This window comes from Felis catus, chromosome C2 (genome assembly GCF_018350175.1).
Source record: "Felis catus isolate Fca126 chromosome C2, F.catus_Fca126_mat1.0, whole genome shotgun sequence".
In the NCBI taxonomy this organism is placed as follows: Eukaryota; Metazoa; Chordata; class Mammalia; order Carnivora; family Felidae; genus Felis; species Felis catus.
The window spans coordinates 151,888,005-151,905,603 of NC_058376.1; the positions used below are offsets into that span (position 1 = coordinate 151,888,005).

General features: G+C 59.5%; 1 protein-coding gene across 13 annotated transcripts in view; it reads left to right on the forward strand.

The window, feature by feature from the left end:
- SCN5A (sodium voltage-gated channel alpha subunit 5) overlaps nt 1–17,599 on the forward strand; it is a 94,332-nt gene that overhangs the window by 25,804 nt on the left and 50,929 nt on the right. For 7 of the 13 annotated variants that reach the window (XM_045037857.1, XM_045037853.1, XM_045037850.1 and 4 more), the window contains exons 5-11: nt 1,072–1,200; nt 8,024–8,115; nt 11,239–11,469; nt 13,139–13,202; nt 14,587–14,728; nt 15,259–15,456; nt 16,880–17,056. In XM_045037857.1, the coding sequence (XP_044893792.1) occupies nt 1,072–1,200; nt 8,024–8,115; nt 11,239–11,469; nt 13,139–13,202; nt 14,587–14,728; nt 15,259–15,456; nt 16,880–17,056 (1,033 nt within the window). Of the gene's footprint in view, nt 1–1,071; nt 1,201–7,797; nt 7,890–8,023; nt 8,116–11,238; nt 11,470–13,138; nt 13,203–14,586; nt 14,729–15,258; nt 15,457–16,879; nt 17,057–17,599 lie in introns of those variants that run through there. The other 6 variants (XM_023260726.2, XM_045037851.1, XM_023260722.2 and 3 more) reach the window with 2 other exon arrangements.

Genomic DNA, 17,599 nt, shown 5'->3' on the forward strand with positions numbered 1-17,599 from the left:
ACTGGGGAAGGCTCAGAAATAAAATCCTAATAATTTATCGAGCACTTAGTGTATGCCGGGCCCTGCCACAGAACGGTAAGCCTCATGTGCTTTTACCCTCGGGGCAAGCCAATAGGATGGGTACGGCCACTGTCCCCCTTTGACAGGAGAGGAGGCTGGGAAGGGGAGGCGCACCTCGTCCGACGTGGCGTGGCTAGGGGGTGTGGCAGCCGGGCAAGGCCCAGCACGGTCCCCATTTCCGCCCTGTCTGTACTGCCTCCTGTGACCGTTTGCAGTTTCAGAAAACTGCTTCTAGTCCTTTCTTCTCAAATGACAGTACCTTGCCCACAAGTTCTAAAGAGACCTAATAGGCCCTTGGGGCATTCGGTGCCGGGTTTTCGGGGAACTGACAGAATGTTAGGGAAGCCTCTCTTACCAGAGTGGCTTGCCTTGCGGCTCTCTGTGTTCACACAGGACCCCCAGTGTCCTCGGTGCTTCTGGGACGAGGGAGGTTGCACCGGGGTGGGGCAGCTCCCATTCCAGTCCGTGGGCCACAGCCCTGGCATCCGGGCATTGGGATTCTTCAGCCCAGCCCACCCAGCCTCAGGTGCTACAGCCTCAGCCCCCTTTCCAAGCCCACCCTGGACCGTTGTATACACCCTCCTACAGGAAGTTGAGGATGGGCTGTCTCTAGCCACGGAGGAGCCGCAGCAAGGGGGAGGGAGTGACGTGATCTGAGTGTCCTCCCAGGGCCGACCCAGCGGCCACCATTTTCCCGGTGAGGCACATGACCCCCAGGTCTGGGGTGAGGAGAGGAGTCGAGGGTCTTCTTTGGCCAAGACAGCCAAGGGCCAAAATGGAAAGTTCCGGTGGGCACATGGCGGGCACTCAGCAGCGCTGAAGGAGCACGTGGCTGTAGAATTGGTCCGATGTTTGGAACAAAGCTCCGGCTCACGGGGCATGGCAGAGGCCCCGGTCCGAGGGCTCCTTAAGAGAGGGGCCATCCAGGGCCCGTGGCCCTGTGAGGAACCTGGCCACCCTGGCCTGCGGGCTTCAGCCGCCCTGAGAAGCCTCGCCGGTCTCTCCTCCCAGGTACACCTTCACTGCCATCTACACCTTTGAGTCTCTGGTCAAGATTCTGGCTCGAGGGTTCTGCCTGCACGCGTTCACCTTCCTTCGGGACCCATGGAACTGGCTAGACTTCAGTGTGATTGTCATGGCGTAAGTACCTTGCTCTCTGGGCTGCGCCGTGCCACGCCAGGCCACAGAGAGGGTCGTGTGCACCCTCCCTGGCCCCCGACCGCCGGGCCCTCTCGGCCCCCTACTCCAGTCCGTGTAGAGCTTTGCAAGTTCTGTAGAGCAGCCCATCTCACTGCTATGGCAAGAGGAAGACAGGACGGACGCCCTGAGCTCATCCTGGTGGGCCGTGGCGGGCAGGCTTACGGGCGCCCCTGTGGCCCCGTGGCAGCCAGGGACATCATTAAGATTCAGGCTTAGCATCCTCTGCCCTTTCCACCAAGGGAAACCAGTGTTACAGCCCCAAATCTCTGAGCCACTGTGAACAATGACCTGCATTCCCCAGGGATTAAGAATGAATCAGCAGGAAAGGGAAGGAGCCTGGAGAAGTGACCGGGCATCCCCAGGAGCCCGTGCCAGGCACACCAGTGCTGTCTCCACTCGGAGACTCCCCACGGTGACGTTCTAAGGCACCGGTCACTGACATGATCCAAGGGATCCTCACACCGGCCAGAGAGGTATCGCAGATGGGGATTCCTTGTCCCCGTTTGACAGATGAGAAAACAGATGCCAAGGACACACAAGGAGCCTTCCAGAGAGTGAGTGTGAATATCCGTGGCCCTGCTGCCGTGCAGGCTGGGGCCTCGCTTCTCTGTCTAGAAAGAGACCCTCGCTGAGGCTGGGCTGACGCGTTCCACTCGGGGTGTGCTGGCAACGGATGCTGCGTTCTGGTGGGGTGGCTGATCAGGGCGGGCCTCCTGGGCAGGAGTCGTGGCCCGGGCTCGGTCCTCAAGCCCTTTCTGAAAGCCTGATGTGCGCGCAGGACCCCGTGTGCCCAGGCCTGGGCACCACACCTTGGCAGGAAGCGGAGCCTCCGCTCCCCAACTTTTGGAAGCACAGTGTTGGCCCGGCTGGAATCAAAGGTTCAGTTCAGCCTTCTCGGATTCTCAGATTTACCGCATCCGCCCGTTCGCGACAAGGTCCGCTTCGCCCCGGATATGAGCAGTCCTGCTGTCAGCTCAGCCATGCCATGGGGAAGGGAGGGGAGAGTGGGCAGCCAGACCCTGCTGATGGGGCACTTTCCAGCTAGCTGGAGAGTCTGGTGGTTAGAAAATGCATCAGGACCTGTGTTTCTAGGTGCATTGCTTGCAGACCGACTCCAGCTCACCAGTTTACAGGTAGGGGAACTGAGGCTCAGAGAGATGTTGCCCCTTGCCCAAAGCCAGTGTAAACCTCGGCCTGGGCAGAGCTGAGTGAGCAAGGGAGAGCGTAGTGGGGGAGGAGGCAGCACGGCGGGGGACAGCCGTGTGGCTTTGCAGGCCATCGTGCGAGCCCCAGGGGGTGGGAGCCACGGGCAGTTGAGAGCAGGAAGTGATGTGAGCTAAGCTACATTTAAAAACATTTTTTTAAAGTTTATTTTATTTTTGAGAGAGAGAGAGAGAGAGTGTGAGCAGGGCGAGCGAAGCAGGCTCCGGGCTCTGAGCTGTCAGCCCAGAGCCCCGATGTGGGGCTCGAACCCACAAACCCCAAGCTCATGACCTGAGCCAAAGTCAGATGCTTAACCGACTGAGCCACCCAAGGGCTCCCTGAACTACATTTTATAAGTTCACCCGGAAGCTGGGGGGCTGTTTCAGTAGCTGGGAGAGAGACAGTGGCTGGGACGAAGGTTTAAGTAGAAGAGCTGGGGAACATAGTCAGATTCTGGATGTACTTCAAGGGCTGAAAGGAGACCCCAAGGTGGTTTCGGTTTGGGCAGCGGGGTGAACAGGGTTACCGTTTGTTAAAATGGAGGGTGAAGGGAGGAGCTGGCTGAGGGAGGGAGGAAATCAAGAGTCCAGATCAGAACGCATTAAGTTTGAAAGCAGCCAGGATGAGCTATGGAGCAGGCAACTGGATATTCCGGTCTGGAGATCAGGAAAGAGGTCCAAGGTGGAGGTATATATTTAGAAGCCATCAGGGTGCGGACGATACTTGCAGCCGGGAGACCAGATGAATCATCTAGAGTGAGCATGGCTGGGGAAGGGACAGCGCCTGGGGACCACACCATGGGACGCTCCAGCATCTCGAAGTCAAGAAAGAAGGGGTAAGGAAAGGAGCCTGGAGGGCACTGCCAGAGGGGGTGGAGGAAAGCCTGGACAGAGGACTGTCCCGAAAAGCCAGCTGAGGAGCGTCACTCCACTTGAAAGAAGCCCCGAGAAGGCTGAGGAAGGTGAGATCCACGGCAGGACCGTTGCAGACCACGACGTGACACCGCCGATGACCGTGACAGCATTGATGGCCTTGGCCAGAGGAGTGAGGGGACAGACATACGCCTGATTAAACAGGGCTCAAGAGAGAGTAGGGCACGTGTAGACACCCACCTTGTGGGGTTGGCTATAAACAGGACTGAACATAAGATGCTGGCTGGGCTTGGGGAGACAGGCAGAGGAACACGAGTAAAGAAGGGAGGTGTCTTTGTAAGGGGGTGCGCATGATCCGGGGGGGGGGGGGGCGGAAGGGAAGCTTGGCGATGGAGGGGGATGCGTCGCAGGAGCAAAGCCCTTGAGCTGGCCCGAGGGCTGGGAGTCCAGGGCCCAGGTGGAGTAGGGCACTGGCCTTAAGAGCCGGGAGGGCAGAGTTTCAGACGGATTGGTAGAGTCGGTGACGAGAGAAGAGGAATTTCTCTTCCGATTGCTTCGATTTTCTCCACGGTGAGAAGCAGGATCATCAGCTGAGAACCCAGAGTGGGGAAGAATGTCTGTGGTTTGAGGTGAGAGGGAGCCCTCTCCACGCAGAGCTGAGTTGTTGCACTGACTTGGGAAGGGGGTGGGATTCCCATGCCAGGCCCAGGCCCCGGGGTGCCCTGCGGGAGGCGGGCAGCGATCCATGGGCCCCCTGAGGGCCTGGTGTCACAGGAAGAGGGCTTTGGCAGGACAGGACACGGCATCTGCGTGAGTCTTTCCGACCTTCCCATCCTGGAGCCCGAACAGGACTGTGTCACAGCAGCCGTGCTCCCAGACCCTGGGTCTCTTGTTTGACAGTGGGAGCCAGGCTTTGGCCTGTCTTCAGCCCATGTCTCTGGGAGATGCTCTGCATGACCTCGGGCCTTTAGCAAGTCCTGCTGCCTCGTCTCATGAGAGAATCTCGGTCTCGACCCCCGGGTCCCCCCCCCCCCCCCCCGCCCCAGGACACCGCCTCTTCCACTTGGCATCATAAAGCAGCTAGGTGTGCCTCACCGAGGCCTGCCTGCCTCCCCTCTGTACCGGAGCCTCAGAGGCCGGCAGGCTATTTCCAAGTTCCTGAGCATGTCACAGAAATGGCACTCACTTCCCCTGGGGCCGCACGGACCCACCGGAATGTCAGGTTTCTGCTCCGGGCTGGATTGGCCTGGCAGCTTTGAATGACGGCGGTTCTGCCTTATGAAAACAGGGACTGCCGTGGTGATGCAGCGGCATGCATCCTGCCGCAGCCAAAGGGGTTCGGGAACGTGGGGCTCCCAGGATAATCAGAGGAGCCTTGGGTGGCGGAAATGTTGGAGTCAATGAGACTCCCCATCCTCCGTGGTGCAGATGGGGAACTGGGGCTCCGAGGGAGCCTACCACTTGCCCCAAATTATGGAATGAATCAGCAGCAGTGCGGGAACTAAAACCAGGTCTCCTTACTGGAGAGGCACGGAGGTCTGATGTTTCCGGCCAGGTTTCCACCTGATCCCTCCCTCACTCAGTGTAGAGGCTGTGGGAGGGTCCGGGTTGCCGGGAAGCCTGCCAGGCGACCCCCTCCCCCCCCACCCCGCCCCGGGCCAGAGTTCTTCCCGGTGCCCCTCCCGGCTGGGCATTACCTGCCAGTTAGCACAGCCTCCTACCTCCTGGGGTTGTTATGGAAACCGAACCTGGAGGGGAAGGGAGGCAGGGCAGAGAGGAGAGGGTGGGATCTACCTCTGCCCAGCAGCAGCCCGAGGGGGGGGGGGGGTGTCTGCATCGACAGGAGGGCTACACCGGAAGGTGGGGGTGGAGCGGGAGGGGGGCCAGGGGGGCCCTTGCTCTCGGTTCCTCAGCTTCCAAAAGGGCATCCCCCTGCCCTCGGGCTGGTGTGCCAGCGGGAACCCTCACCCAGCATCCTCTGCTCTTTCAGGGCCCACGATCACCACCCCAGCTGGGCGCCCCTGCCCGGCAACGTGGCCAGAGCACAAAGAATAGAGTGGCTTGGAGGAACGCTTTGCCAGGCCCACAGGGGCAGAGCTGTACCCCCAACCCGGCCACTGATGAGCCTGGCCCTTTGCCAGACACCGGGTCTCTCACCACCCACCTCGGGGCCCCAAGAGAGGCCTCGTTGGAGGTCTAGGGCCGGCCCCCCCGTGGGACGCAGCCAGGCAGAAGGAGCCGGGGCACATAAAAGGGACAGCAGCCCCCCATGTCATAGACACGGCCAGAGACACGCAGAGCCCTCACCCAGCCCCACGTCTCACCTTCGAGACTTCCTTCTCAGGATTGCTCTCCCACACGTGTGCTGCCTTCACAGACACACGGCACTCGGCCGGCCTTAAGCCTGCCGGGAGGGAGCACACACCTCGGGATCTTGGCTCCTCTGTGCTCAGTACCAGCTGCTGAGGAGGCAGACGATGAATGGAGGGCGAGCCTGAGGGTGTGGGGACAGCGGGACAGGCACAGACAGGCAAAATCCAAGCTTCGCACAGACAGGGCTTCCCTGGAGACGTGGGGGGACACGCGGGACCTGTAAGGGACGAGAGCGGAGACGCAGGGACGGTTGACACTCTCCGATCTGCACGGCACTTTGCTCACTCCCTGTGACCGGAAGAGACAACCTCGAAACCAGTGTCCTGAGCAGGAAGAGCTTTTGGCCCCGGCCACGCTCACGTGTCCGGCAGCAGGAAATGGGGCCCAGAGCCACCGGCAGGCTGAACCCGTGGATTCCGTGTGATGGCAACCTCAGCCGCGTTCTAAACCTGACAGGCTTGTGGCAGCACCACATCTGGATGGAGAGTCCAAGCCTGAGAGGAGAATGGGGGGCAGAGGTTTGGGGATCTGCGTCATCACGGAGAATGGAATAGCCGTTACAAGTAAAGAGGGAGCTTGGACCAAATGAATAGGTGTAGATGGGCCAGAACAAGGGAGGTGACGTCTACTCCGCATCGGATGTTGGGGCTGCCTCTGATGGCCGCACCAGAGAAAGATTTACGAGCTGAAGTAGCTCCAGGGGGCGGCACCGAAGCCACACCACAGAAGGGATCTGGTGTAGCCAGAGGGAAAGCTCTGAGAATGTGTCTGCTGACTTCCCATCTCCGAAGGGATGTGGTGAGTTAAGGAGGGAGCAGGCATGGGAAGATGGGAGGGCCATATGAGTGAACATGGAGGAAGCTGGTGTGAACCTAGCGTCCGAGCTGGACCAGGCGGGACCCGGCTGGCTCCAGGACTGTGCCCTGACACAGCCGACCGAGTCCTTCCCTGCCGACACCCATAGCCCAGAAGCAGATACGGAAGCTCTGAGCGAGTGGAGGGGCCTGGAGGTCCAGACTGGCGGACTGATTCCAGCTGCACTGTCAGCCCACCCTTGACACTCCCCTGGCCTCGCTGGCCTGACATCCTGGGTCTGATGGCACTCAGCCACCAGGTCAGACACACTTGGTTAAAAATCAGATATCCTGAGTCCCCCGTCCTTTGTTAAACATCAGACACCGTCGCTTAAATGTCAGATACCCTGGATGTGAACTCTTTGGTTAAATATCACAAGTCGCTTGCCAAGGTCCCGACGGCCCTGGTCGCACACCGTCCACGCAGCTCTTAGACACCCTGGTCACGTGGCCCATCCACGCATGCCCTCACACTCTGCTTGGGCAGTCCCCTGCCCCCCAGAGACCGACTCCGTCCCCCTGTGCCTGTGAGGACCACGCACGGATGTCTGTCCAAGCTGTAGGTAGGATCGCTTCCGTCACCCGGCCCTGGTGAGTGTCCCTCGGGCCCAAGCAGACCTAGAAGGCTGCTCGCTCCTGAGGTCGCTCCTCCTGTGAAGACCCAGGGTCATCCTTGGGAGTCTCCGGAGGTCTTGGGGTGAGACTTGAGGGGGCCTCGGCCCTCAGAGATGCTGCTGTGCCTCCATGATGATCTCAGCCAGGACCCGAGGACCCCACGGCTCAAGGCAGCCAGGCACCAGCTGATCACAGATCCCAGAAGATGCAGAACAAAACCAGGACCAGAAACTGGGCTCCCCTGTCACCTGGCCTGATACCCTGGAAAATGGTTTCCCTATCCACCCTGCTGTGTCCTCAGCCTCAGACCCCGCCGTGTGGCTTCGTGTCGGCATCCCCAGTGGCACGGACAGTGAGGCAGGGTAGTCGCCTCCTGGGGCCAGTTACGGGACCGTCACCGAGAGAGCCGCCTCCTGTGTGGGGCTTCCCGTGTGGACATCCTTAAGTCACCTCACCGAGGTCCTGGCGTCCGGAGGGTTGAAATGAGGAGGAAAGCTTGAGGGAGCCCTGGGCCATCCGGAGCCCTCCCTGTGGGAGGGGGAGAAGGGAGCGGGCTGGTGGGGGAGGGCCGGCTGAGGTGCTGCTTTGTAATTCCCAATAACTGTGGTTTGATTCTGCAGGTATGTATCAGAAAATATAAAACTAGGCAATTTGTCGGCTCTTCGAACTTTCAGAGTCCTGAGAGCTCTAAAAACTATTTCAGTTATCCCAGGTAAGATGCCCAGGTTTGCCTCTCAGATCTCAGCTACAAGTGACTCTCTCTCTGTCTCCCCTCCCTCCCTCCCAACCGTGTGTCTCCTATTGGCCTGTTGTCACTGTCTTGTGTGTGACTTTCCCTTGTTACAGATACACAACTGAATTTGTGGACCTGGGCAATGTCTCGGCTTTACGTACCTTCCGAGTCCTCCGGGCCCTGAAAACTATATCAGTCATTTCAGGTGAAAATCAGGTTAAACGCCAAGGCTGGAGGGACACACTCAGGCCTTCCCAGCCACCCGGGGGCCAAGGCAACCGATGGGAAGGCCCCTCCGAATGTGCCTGTCACCAGAATACCTTTCCCAGAGCTTGGGTGGGGGGGCTGTCGGCGGCGGATACGGCTGTCCCCTCAAAGCCTCACAAAGCGTCTTCGGGGCTACCCACCCCGGCAAAGCCCACCTTCACGGATGCCAGGGGGGCACACGGCACCCCTGGCAGGTCCTGCATTGAACCCAAATTCTTCCCGAGATAGTGATGTCCTTCCCAAAGTGAACTCAGTGCTTTGAATAGCTAAAAGCTTGTATATGAATTGCTTCCACCTGAAGCATCGTCCTCCAATAAGGAAACAAAAAAACTGGATTTGAGAGAAACCGCGCACACACACACACACACACACAGCCAAAAAGGAAAACTCAGGGCTGAGTGCCCGGTCCGACATTGTGCCCCCTCTGGTGACATAGCAGCCACCGCCGCTACAGCCGCCTTTTGTGAGACAACGTGTACTCTGTGGACAGGTGTCATCGGGCCTTGGCGTCTAACAGCCCTCACTGCATGGTGCGGTAGAGGTTTAGCAAACCGTGCATGGTAGCCTCAGGAAGAAATTCTCCTCGACAGATGTTGGCAATTGTACCCGGGAAATCTAAGCCCGGATGGCCTCTCTAGAAAGCCAGGCCACCCCATCCATCCAGGAAGGCTCCCAAGAGGCTTATGATGATTTCACAGCCCAGAGGGCAGTGCCCAGAGGTTCCTTCCAGGGCCTTTTCTGGATGCAGCCACAGTCAGAACCGGAGAAGGCACTTGGTTTAAGAAGGCAGCTAGAGACAGGTTGGATGCCGCTGATCTGGGGAGGTATCAGAGCCGAGGGTAGAAGTAAGTGAACCAGACGGTCGCGTCCATTGCTGATCTGGAAAGCCGTACGTCCTGGGCCCTTGATCTGGGCCCATGGAGCCAGTAGCAGGTGGGGCGGTCTGCGCTCAGGGCACGGAGCCACCTCCATTGGGACAGGCATTGTCATTGGCCTCGGCGCCCACATTCATGCTCAGAAGCCTCAGGGCCTGTCCTCCGGGGTCCCAGGGACAACCTCGCATCACATACCCACAAGATTCGAGAAGCACACTGACCACGGCAGTTGAGAAAAGGCAAGTTCCAGTCTGTTTTATAAGAAAGGCTAGCAGAGGAAACTAGTTCTCAGTCCTGGGGAAAAGGAGGAAGCCTGCCAACCTCAGCCCAGCCCCACCAGGACCTCTTCGAGGCATCAGCAATCCAGTGAGACAGCAGGCAACAGACTCTGAATGTGGCCATTAGAAAAATGCTGTGGTCAGCATTATGGAAGGCTCCCTGGAGGAGGTCCCTTGAGCCGAGGCTTAAAGAACCTTGGCCCTCTCCAGACCTCGGTCTCCTCTCCCACAAAATGGGAATGAAATCGGAACGGTTGGGGCTCTTTGCCCAGCCTGTTAGAACCTCGGTGGCAGGAGAGTTTCCCAGTTGATCCCCGGGACTCTTCCCTTCCTGGGTCTTTTCAGAAAGAAGTCCATTGCTTCATTGGACTCACTCTTGCTGCAAGTGAACTCTGTCATCAATGACAACTATTTAAAGGACTGGATCCTGTGCCTCACCAACTGATTGTCCACACGGACACCATGTCCACAGACCAGGAGGTGCTTTGCTGGGCCTTGAACTGGATGCTCTGGACCAAAGATATTTTAGCCTAACAGCTGAGGTAGGGTCCAGTCTGGGTGTGCAGGTTGCCGCCCACTACCCCTTGCTCTGTGCCCCCCGCCACATACAGAACGGGCAGGGTCCCCGGGCCCGGTGAGCAGGACCAGAGCGCGCTCACTGAGGTGTCCCAGAACCTCTGCTAGAGGTGAGGGGTGCTGGGCGACAGCACGGGGACCCACCTCCACCACTCCAGGCCCGGACCCCCGCAAGGTCCGCGCCTGCCCGGGGCGGTTGCCAACATCTGCCAGGACGATTTCCACAGAGCACGCTGAGAGCCTCTGAGCTGTGGGCAGGCGGCAGCTCCAGTGGCACGGTGGGAGGGCTTCCTCTCCCCCTCTCCCGTTTGCCCCTCGCTGCCTCCCTGTCTCGAGGTCACGGGCACAGCAGCTGTGGGCACGGCCACCACGGGTGCTCCTAACATATTAACCGGCTGGACGACGGACGGATGGAGCTTAATCTGAGATCTGGCCGCTTTGATGCGGGGTGGGGAGTGGGGGTGGGAGGCAGGGCCCTGCTGCTGGCAGAGAAGCCCCCTCACTCCCGATGCTCGGCTCGAACTTGTCATAGGACAGTAGCCCAGTGTCAGACCAAAGGCGTCTACACGTGCTGTTCTGTCACCTCGCTGTGTGGTGCTGGCTTCTGCAGGGAGCTGGGCCGTGCAACTAACGTGTCACGGCCTCTTGGCTTTGGGGGAATGGGATGCATGGGGTTGGGTCCCAGAGGGACAAGGCAGAGGAGGGAAAGGCAAATTAGGTCAGCCCCTTTCTTGTCCGTGAGCCTTTCCCATGGCCAGGACAGACCCCTTAGGACATTACCCACCGTGACCTTGCCACACCTCTTGACAGCCCCCCATCCACCATGCACACGCCGCATTCCTCTGCCAGGAATGGCTTGTGTCTCTCTATCTCCGGGACCGAGGCTGATGCCTTTCCATCGCCCTGGAATGGGCCTGGACCTCCCACGGGTTACCTTTAAGTGTCCTTCCCAAGGGTCACATTTAAAGGACAAGGCCTCGCGTACCTTGGGACCGGCCAGATGGGGACAGGCTTTGGGGGTTTTCTTCCTCAAGAAACCAGCATTTCCCACACCCGTTTCACATATGGCTAGTGAAAAGCGAAAAGAACGGGGCCCTCTGAAAATACAAGGCCAGACTGGACTTCTGCCCTGGGGGAATCAGGGCAGAATCTCAGTCGTGGAGGAAATGGGGGTTTGGGTCTGGAAAGCCCGAAAGAGGCTTGCCTCACCTGCCCCCACCCCGGGATTGCCCATCTGGCCCAGCACCCCCTCAGGCCTGGCCCCCACCCGATGGAGCGGGGAGCACGGTGCCCGTGGGTGACCCCGCCCCCTGCTCGTTCTTGCCTCCCCAGGTCTGAAGACCATCGTGGGGGCCCTGATCCAGTCCGTGAAGAAGCTGGCCGATGTGATGGTCCTCACGGTCTTCTGCCTCAGTGTCTTCGCCCTCATCGGCCTGCAGCTCTTCATGGGCAACCTGAGGCACAAATGTGTCCGCAACTTCACGGCACTCAACGACACCAACGGTTCCGTGGAGGCCGACGGCCTGGTCTGGAAGTCGCTGGACCATTACCTCAACGACCCAGGTGCAGGCTTGGTCTGTGGCCCGGGGAAGGGCTTTGTGAGACCTCACAGGCCTCGCCAGGGGGCAGACCTCCCCGGGGCCGTTCAGGCCCCGCTTGATCCCCCGGAGACCCAGAGGTGTGCTCAGGATCCCCGCCCCTGCCCTTCGGACCTCCGGGAGAGGACGGAAGGGGAGCAGACTTTGGGCCTGCCCTTGTGAGTTCTCAGGCTCGATGGCAAGACGCTTGAGGAACAGGAAGGAGGGAGTGAGCTGGAGAGGCAGACAAGGGATGGCAGCTGCCATGGCTGGAGGTGGGACTGACCCTAGAGAATCGAGAATGGGGAGAAGACCGGCCTGCCTGCCGAGAGGAGGGGTACTGAGCTGGGGTCGCGTGTGAGGCTTCCGAGGGGAGGCCCCGCCTGCCTGACATGGGATGTTTCAGCTGACGACGGTGTTCCGTGCCAGGATGTTGATTCCATACGCGTGCCCCCCAGAACCCCGAGAGGGAGTGGGAACGAACTCCGTGATGGCACAGTTTCGTGCACGCCCCTCCTGTACGTGGTTTTCTGTTCTCCAGGCTGATGACTAGCACCTCTCTTACCCGGTGCCGTCAGCCTGGATCAAGGGTAGACACTGGTGCGAGGCCAGGTTCCAGGCCGCAAGGACCCCAAGGGGCATTCTGAAGTTAGGGCCTCTTCTGTACCCCAGACATCCACTCTGGAAAAAAGGAACAGACAAAAACGCAGTGACTCCGTTTGCTCGCGATTCAGCTGTGGCCGCATAGCAGTGGTTCTCAAACTTCCATGTGTCCCAGTCACCTGGAGGGCTCCGGAAAACACTCGCTGCTGGGCCCCAGCCCCGGAGTTCCTGAGTCAGTAGACGGGGGCGGCACTCCGGGAAGTCACGTTGCTAACCAGGCCCCGATTGGTGCTCGATGCCGCGGGTCCGGGGACCACACTTGGAGAACTGATGCAGAAAATTAAGGCGGGTGGTGGCGGGTGATGGGGACTGACAGACGGCCACAGAGAGGAGGGGACAGGACTGGTGGCATGTATGTCACCCGGTCCAGCCCAGCCCTGTCTGAGCAGACCGAGGCATGCCACGGTGAACGTAACAGGTATCACTTGCACTACCTGTGCACAGAGAAGTGGGCCCAGGCAGGGGTGCCTGGGTGGCTTGGTCAGTTGGGTGTCTGACTCTTGATCTCAGCTCAGGTCTTGATCTCGGGTTCATGAGTTCAGGCCCCGAGTCAGGCTCTGCACTGGGTGTGGATCCTATTTGAAAAAAAAAAAAAAAAAGTGGGCCCAGACAGAGCCGGGCAGTAGCCTTCCAAGAGCACGCAGTGACTCAGCTCCTGCCTCCTGGTTCAGGGCCTCTTTTGGCCCCAGTTGTCCTCCTGAGTGGCTCAGGGCAGGGTACGGAAGAAGCTCCCTGCGGGGACTTCCTGGGTCTTCTGGGACTGTGGGGACCACAGGCAGCTGAATGTCTGAGGAGGAGCAAGAAACAGGCCAGGGAAGCAGCTGGAATTGCCTCAGGCCTAGCCAGGCAGGGGGGCGGGGGGGGTGGTCAAGGGCAGGGCAGAGGAGAGACCACCAGCGGTGTCTCTGCCTCCCCAGAGCCCTGGCTGCCAAGCGAGAACCCTGCGAGTCTGGGCCGCACGTGCCCTTCACCGTCGGATGTTTCTCTTTCAGAAAATTACTTGCTCAAGAATGGCACCTCCGACGTGTTACTGTGTGGGAACAGCTCTGATGCCGGGTATGTGGCACCCATCCCCCGGAGCCACCTCACCCAGAAGGGGTGAGGTGAGGTGAGGGAGGCGGGGGCAGGGGGAGGTGTCCCCCGGTACTTTGTCAACTGACTGTGCTTTGAGTGTATGCCCTTGACCCCAGGCCTTCCCCTACCTCTGTTCCCTGCCGGAGCCCTGGTATCTTGTCCACCCCACCCCCACCACAGGGAAGACAGCTATCAGGGGATTAATAGAAAAAAAGGCAGGGGGCTCAGATCTGCAGGGAGGGCGAACAGAGCCTACAGTGCCTCCCACCAGCCCGACCCCGGTTCCATTCCTTTCCAGAAGCCCCCCCACGCCCAGGGCCACTCTCTTCCCCTCCAGTCTTTTACTCCCTCCCTGCCCATCTGTCCTCTGGGTCAGAAGTGAGTATGGCTACCCCTCAACGGCCTAGACTCTCCACCAGGACAAGCAGAGCCTACACCTGCAGGCTGAGTGTGGTGCCCAGAGATGCCCGGTGACCATGTGCAGCTCCCAGGGCCCCGGGCATACGGGGTCTGGGTCAGCGTGACTGTGCCACAGTTGTGAGGAGAAGGGGACACACAGGCCTACCTGGCGAGGGAGGGGCTCTGTGGGGCTGCAGTCCCCCATCTCTCAGTACGAAGCTCCAGCCCTTCCTGTCCCTAAAGAGATTGTCTGGAAGGTCTTAGGACGTTAGCAAAAGGCGCGGAGGCCCCTTGGCAGCAGCCTCCCGCTCGCCGAGTCCCCCTTCCCCCCACCTCTACGTCTCACGCTCATGAATCCAGCCCAGCAGTCCCTCTGAGCAGAGAGGCTGTCCCATCGAGCCCTGCGAATCATCAACGTGCCTCGCTCTGTCTGCGTGCGCAGTCATGCAAATGGGCATCTTCTCCGGACGTGGCCAGGCCCCAGCCCGTCCGCCCCAGAACCATCCCTCAGCCCCGTGGCCTGGCATTCGCCCTGGGCTCCATGCTGCTCAGCCAAGCCTCCCTGCCCTCCCCCCACCGCAGGCCTGCTCTGTGCCCATCTCCCTGTGGGGTGAGCAGCCAGAGGAAGAGACTTGTGAGCCAGCCCTTGGCACTTCCTCTGTGAGAGGAGAGGAAACTCAGATAGCGGCGGGGATGGTGTATTGTGTGGGCAGAAGGGAGCTGGATTTAGGCCCAGCTGAATACAGATGGGTAGGGAGAAGGGGAAGACGGTGTCCCAGGCTGGAGGCACAGCACGAAAAGCCCCGGTGTCAGGCCCGGCAATGCGGTACCAAGTTCGTGAAACTCAGCCTCGTGAAGCAGTGGGGCCTCTGCTGGGCTGCCCAGGGAGAGGAGTCCGGCCCAGGGAGCATCTCAGGGGGAGGGGGCCCCTTACAGCATGGGACAGAGTCTGTGTGTCTGACTGCAGGACATGCCCAGAGGGTTACCGCTGCCTGAAGGCGGGAGAGAACCCTGACCACGGCTACACGAGCTTCGACTCCTTCGCCTGGGCCTTCCTCGCGCTCTTCCGCCTGATGACGCAGGACTGCTGGGAACGCCTCTACCAGCAGGTACGTGGGCGCGCGGACAGCGGGGGGACACCGGGAACAGGCCAGGGGCCCACTTACAAGTCATTAGCTAGAAGTGACCCCGGCAGCTTCTCCACTGGCAAGAGTTGAGGAGGCTCAAGGAACGGGGGACAGGGACGCTTGCATCCGAGGGAGGGGGACACAGGAAGCCAAGGAACTTTCTTTTTGCTGGTGACCAGGTACCCATTCCTTCATATGGGATACTCTGTGCTCTGTGAGTGGGACCCTTCTCCACCCTGTGTGATGCAATAGTCCCCTCCGTGGATGCAACATTTCCTCCGTTGACTGGAACATTCTGCCTCCCTCTACGGGTGGGACGCTATCCCCTGTGCGTGGGTCGTTCTTCTCTGTGGGTTAGAACACTTGCCTCTCCGGTAGAATATGCTCCATTCCCTCCCCAGGCTGTGGCCATTAGAACCCCTGGCACAGCCAGACCGGACACCTTGAAATTCCGCCACCATGACCCGGAAGGGGCCCCAGTGAAGATAACCTGTCTCCCCTTACTCCCTCAGACCCTGAGGTCTGCAGGGAAGATCTACATGATCTTCTTCATGCTGGTCATCTTCCTGGGCTCCTTCTACCTGGTGAACCTGATCCTGGCTGTGGTTGCCATGGCCTACGAGGAGCAAAACCAAGCCACCATCGCTGAGACCGAGGAGAAGGAAAAGCGCTTCCAGGAAGCCATGGAGATGCTCAAGAAAGAGCATGAGGTGGGTGAGCAGTGCCGCCAGGAAGCCTCCAGACCAACCCCTCGCCTGACCGTGGGTGCCTGTGGGCATGACATCTGCTGGGTAAAGCTGAAACCTGTTACGTGTGGCATCTGCGGGATAAAAGGCAGGTCCTGCTGGGTGAAGCTAGTGCCTGTAAACCTGGTGCCTGCTGGGCAAAGCCGATGACCACGGGCATGGCGCCTGCTGAATAAAGCTGGGGCCTATAAGCGCAGTGCATGCTGGGTGAGGCTGCTGTCTGTGAGTGTGATGCATGCTGGGTAAAACATGCCTGTGGGCATGGCTCCTGCTGAATAAAGCTGGTGCCTGTAAGCGTGGTGCCTGCTGGGTGAATCTGGTGTGTTTAAGTGTGGCATCTGCTGGATAAAAAGCAGTTCCTGCTGGGTAAAGCTGGTGTCTGCTGATAAAGGTATTTTATGTGAATGTGCTGTCTGGTAGGTAGAGCTTTGGTATCTAGGTAAAGACGGTGCCTGCTCACGAGGTGCCTGAGAGGTAAAAGGCGTGCCCCCCGGGTAAAGGTGGGCCCTGTGAGTGTGGTTCGTGCTGAGAGAAGCGCTCCCTATGACCGTGGTGTCTTCTGAGTGAAAGTGGTGCCTGCTGGGTAAAAATGGTGCCTGTTGGGTAAAAATGGTGCCTGCTGGGTAAAAAATGGTGCCTGTTGGGTAAACGTGGTGCCTGCTGGGTAAAAATGGTGCCTGTTGGGTAAAAGTGGTGCCTGCTGGGTAAAAAATGGTGCCTGTTGGGTAAACGTGGTGCCTGCTGGGTAAAAAATGGTGCCTGTTGGGTAAAAGTGATGCCTGCTGGGTAAAGGAGCCTATGCATGCCGGACAAAAGAGAACCACGTGTCCAAGGACTGAGTTTATCCTAGTTAAGGGATGCCTCTGGTAGCTTAGTGAGGAAGGTCCAAGGTTGGAGGCCTGAGCCAGCTCAGAAAATAAGCCCTGGCGGTGCTGCCGTGGTTACTCATAGTTCCACACACAGGTCCTGGAGGCTGATGACAGAGCATGCCTGTTAGAAGCCATGTGGACATCCACTTTCTTCTCCCTGCCTCATGCCACCTCCCCCCAGCCCCTGTTTTAGCCAGCTGAACCTTCTAGATGATCTCCTGCCCTCTAGTTCTGTCACTTCCTCTGCTCATCAACATCCTCCCCCCAGCCGTCCCTCACACTCCCCTCTTCCGAGAGCTGCCCACATCAGCCACTTCTTTCCTCTTCCCGGGACTTTGATTTCTCTGAAAACAGCCTGGGTCTGTTTGGGCTCATCTCTCTGTGACGCCCTTGTCTGGGGTGAGCGTTCAAGCCCACTTCCTGTTGGGGAAACAGATACTGAGAGTTGCCTGGCCTGCCTTAGCCCGAGGCTGCACAAAATCTCAATAACCCAAACATCCCCCTCCCACTTTTTCCAGGCCCTCGCCATCAGGGGTGTGGATACCGTGTCCCACAGCTCCTTGGAGATGTCCCCTTTGGCCCCGGTAACCCATGAAAGAAGACGCAAGAGGAGCAAACGAATGTCTTCAGGGACAGAGGAGTGTGGAGATGACAGGTTCCCCAAATCCGACTCGGAGGACGGTCCCAGAGCAACGGTAATCCCCGGCGGGGGCTCCAGCCCTTTCCGGGTGGGTCTGGCATCCAGAGCCCATCGTGTTGGGCCCCTGGTGCAGTCACAGCCCCTCACGGCTGCTCCCCGAGGAGAGTATCCTCGAGCCCCCTCCCAGCACTTCCTGTTTCCCATGCCCATTCTTGGAGCGGAGGGCGTCTGGGCAGAGAGCCGAGCTAGATTTGGGTGTCATGGTGTCCTCAACCTCAGCGAAGTCCCCAGCGTTGGGGCTAGGGCTGAGACTAGGGCTGAGACCACACCCTGTGGTGTGGACCGGAGGCGCCCGAGGACATGCCCATGTGAGTCAGGTGCCTGGCCGACCGCCCCAGGTCCTGCTCGGGCCGGGCCTCTTTGCACCACGAGGAGCTTTGCTGCCTCCTTCTCCCCGGGCCCAGCCAGAGCCCCATCTTCAGGCCCAGGTAAGCTTGAATGTCGAAGGCCCCTGGCACCAGCTGTAGGTGAGCAGAGATCCCAGGTAGCGCAGGATTGCGCTCTGAACGCACCCTGCCGCAGCCCACCCAGTTCCCGT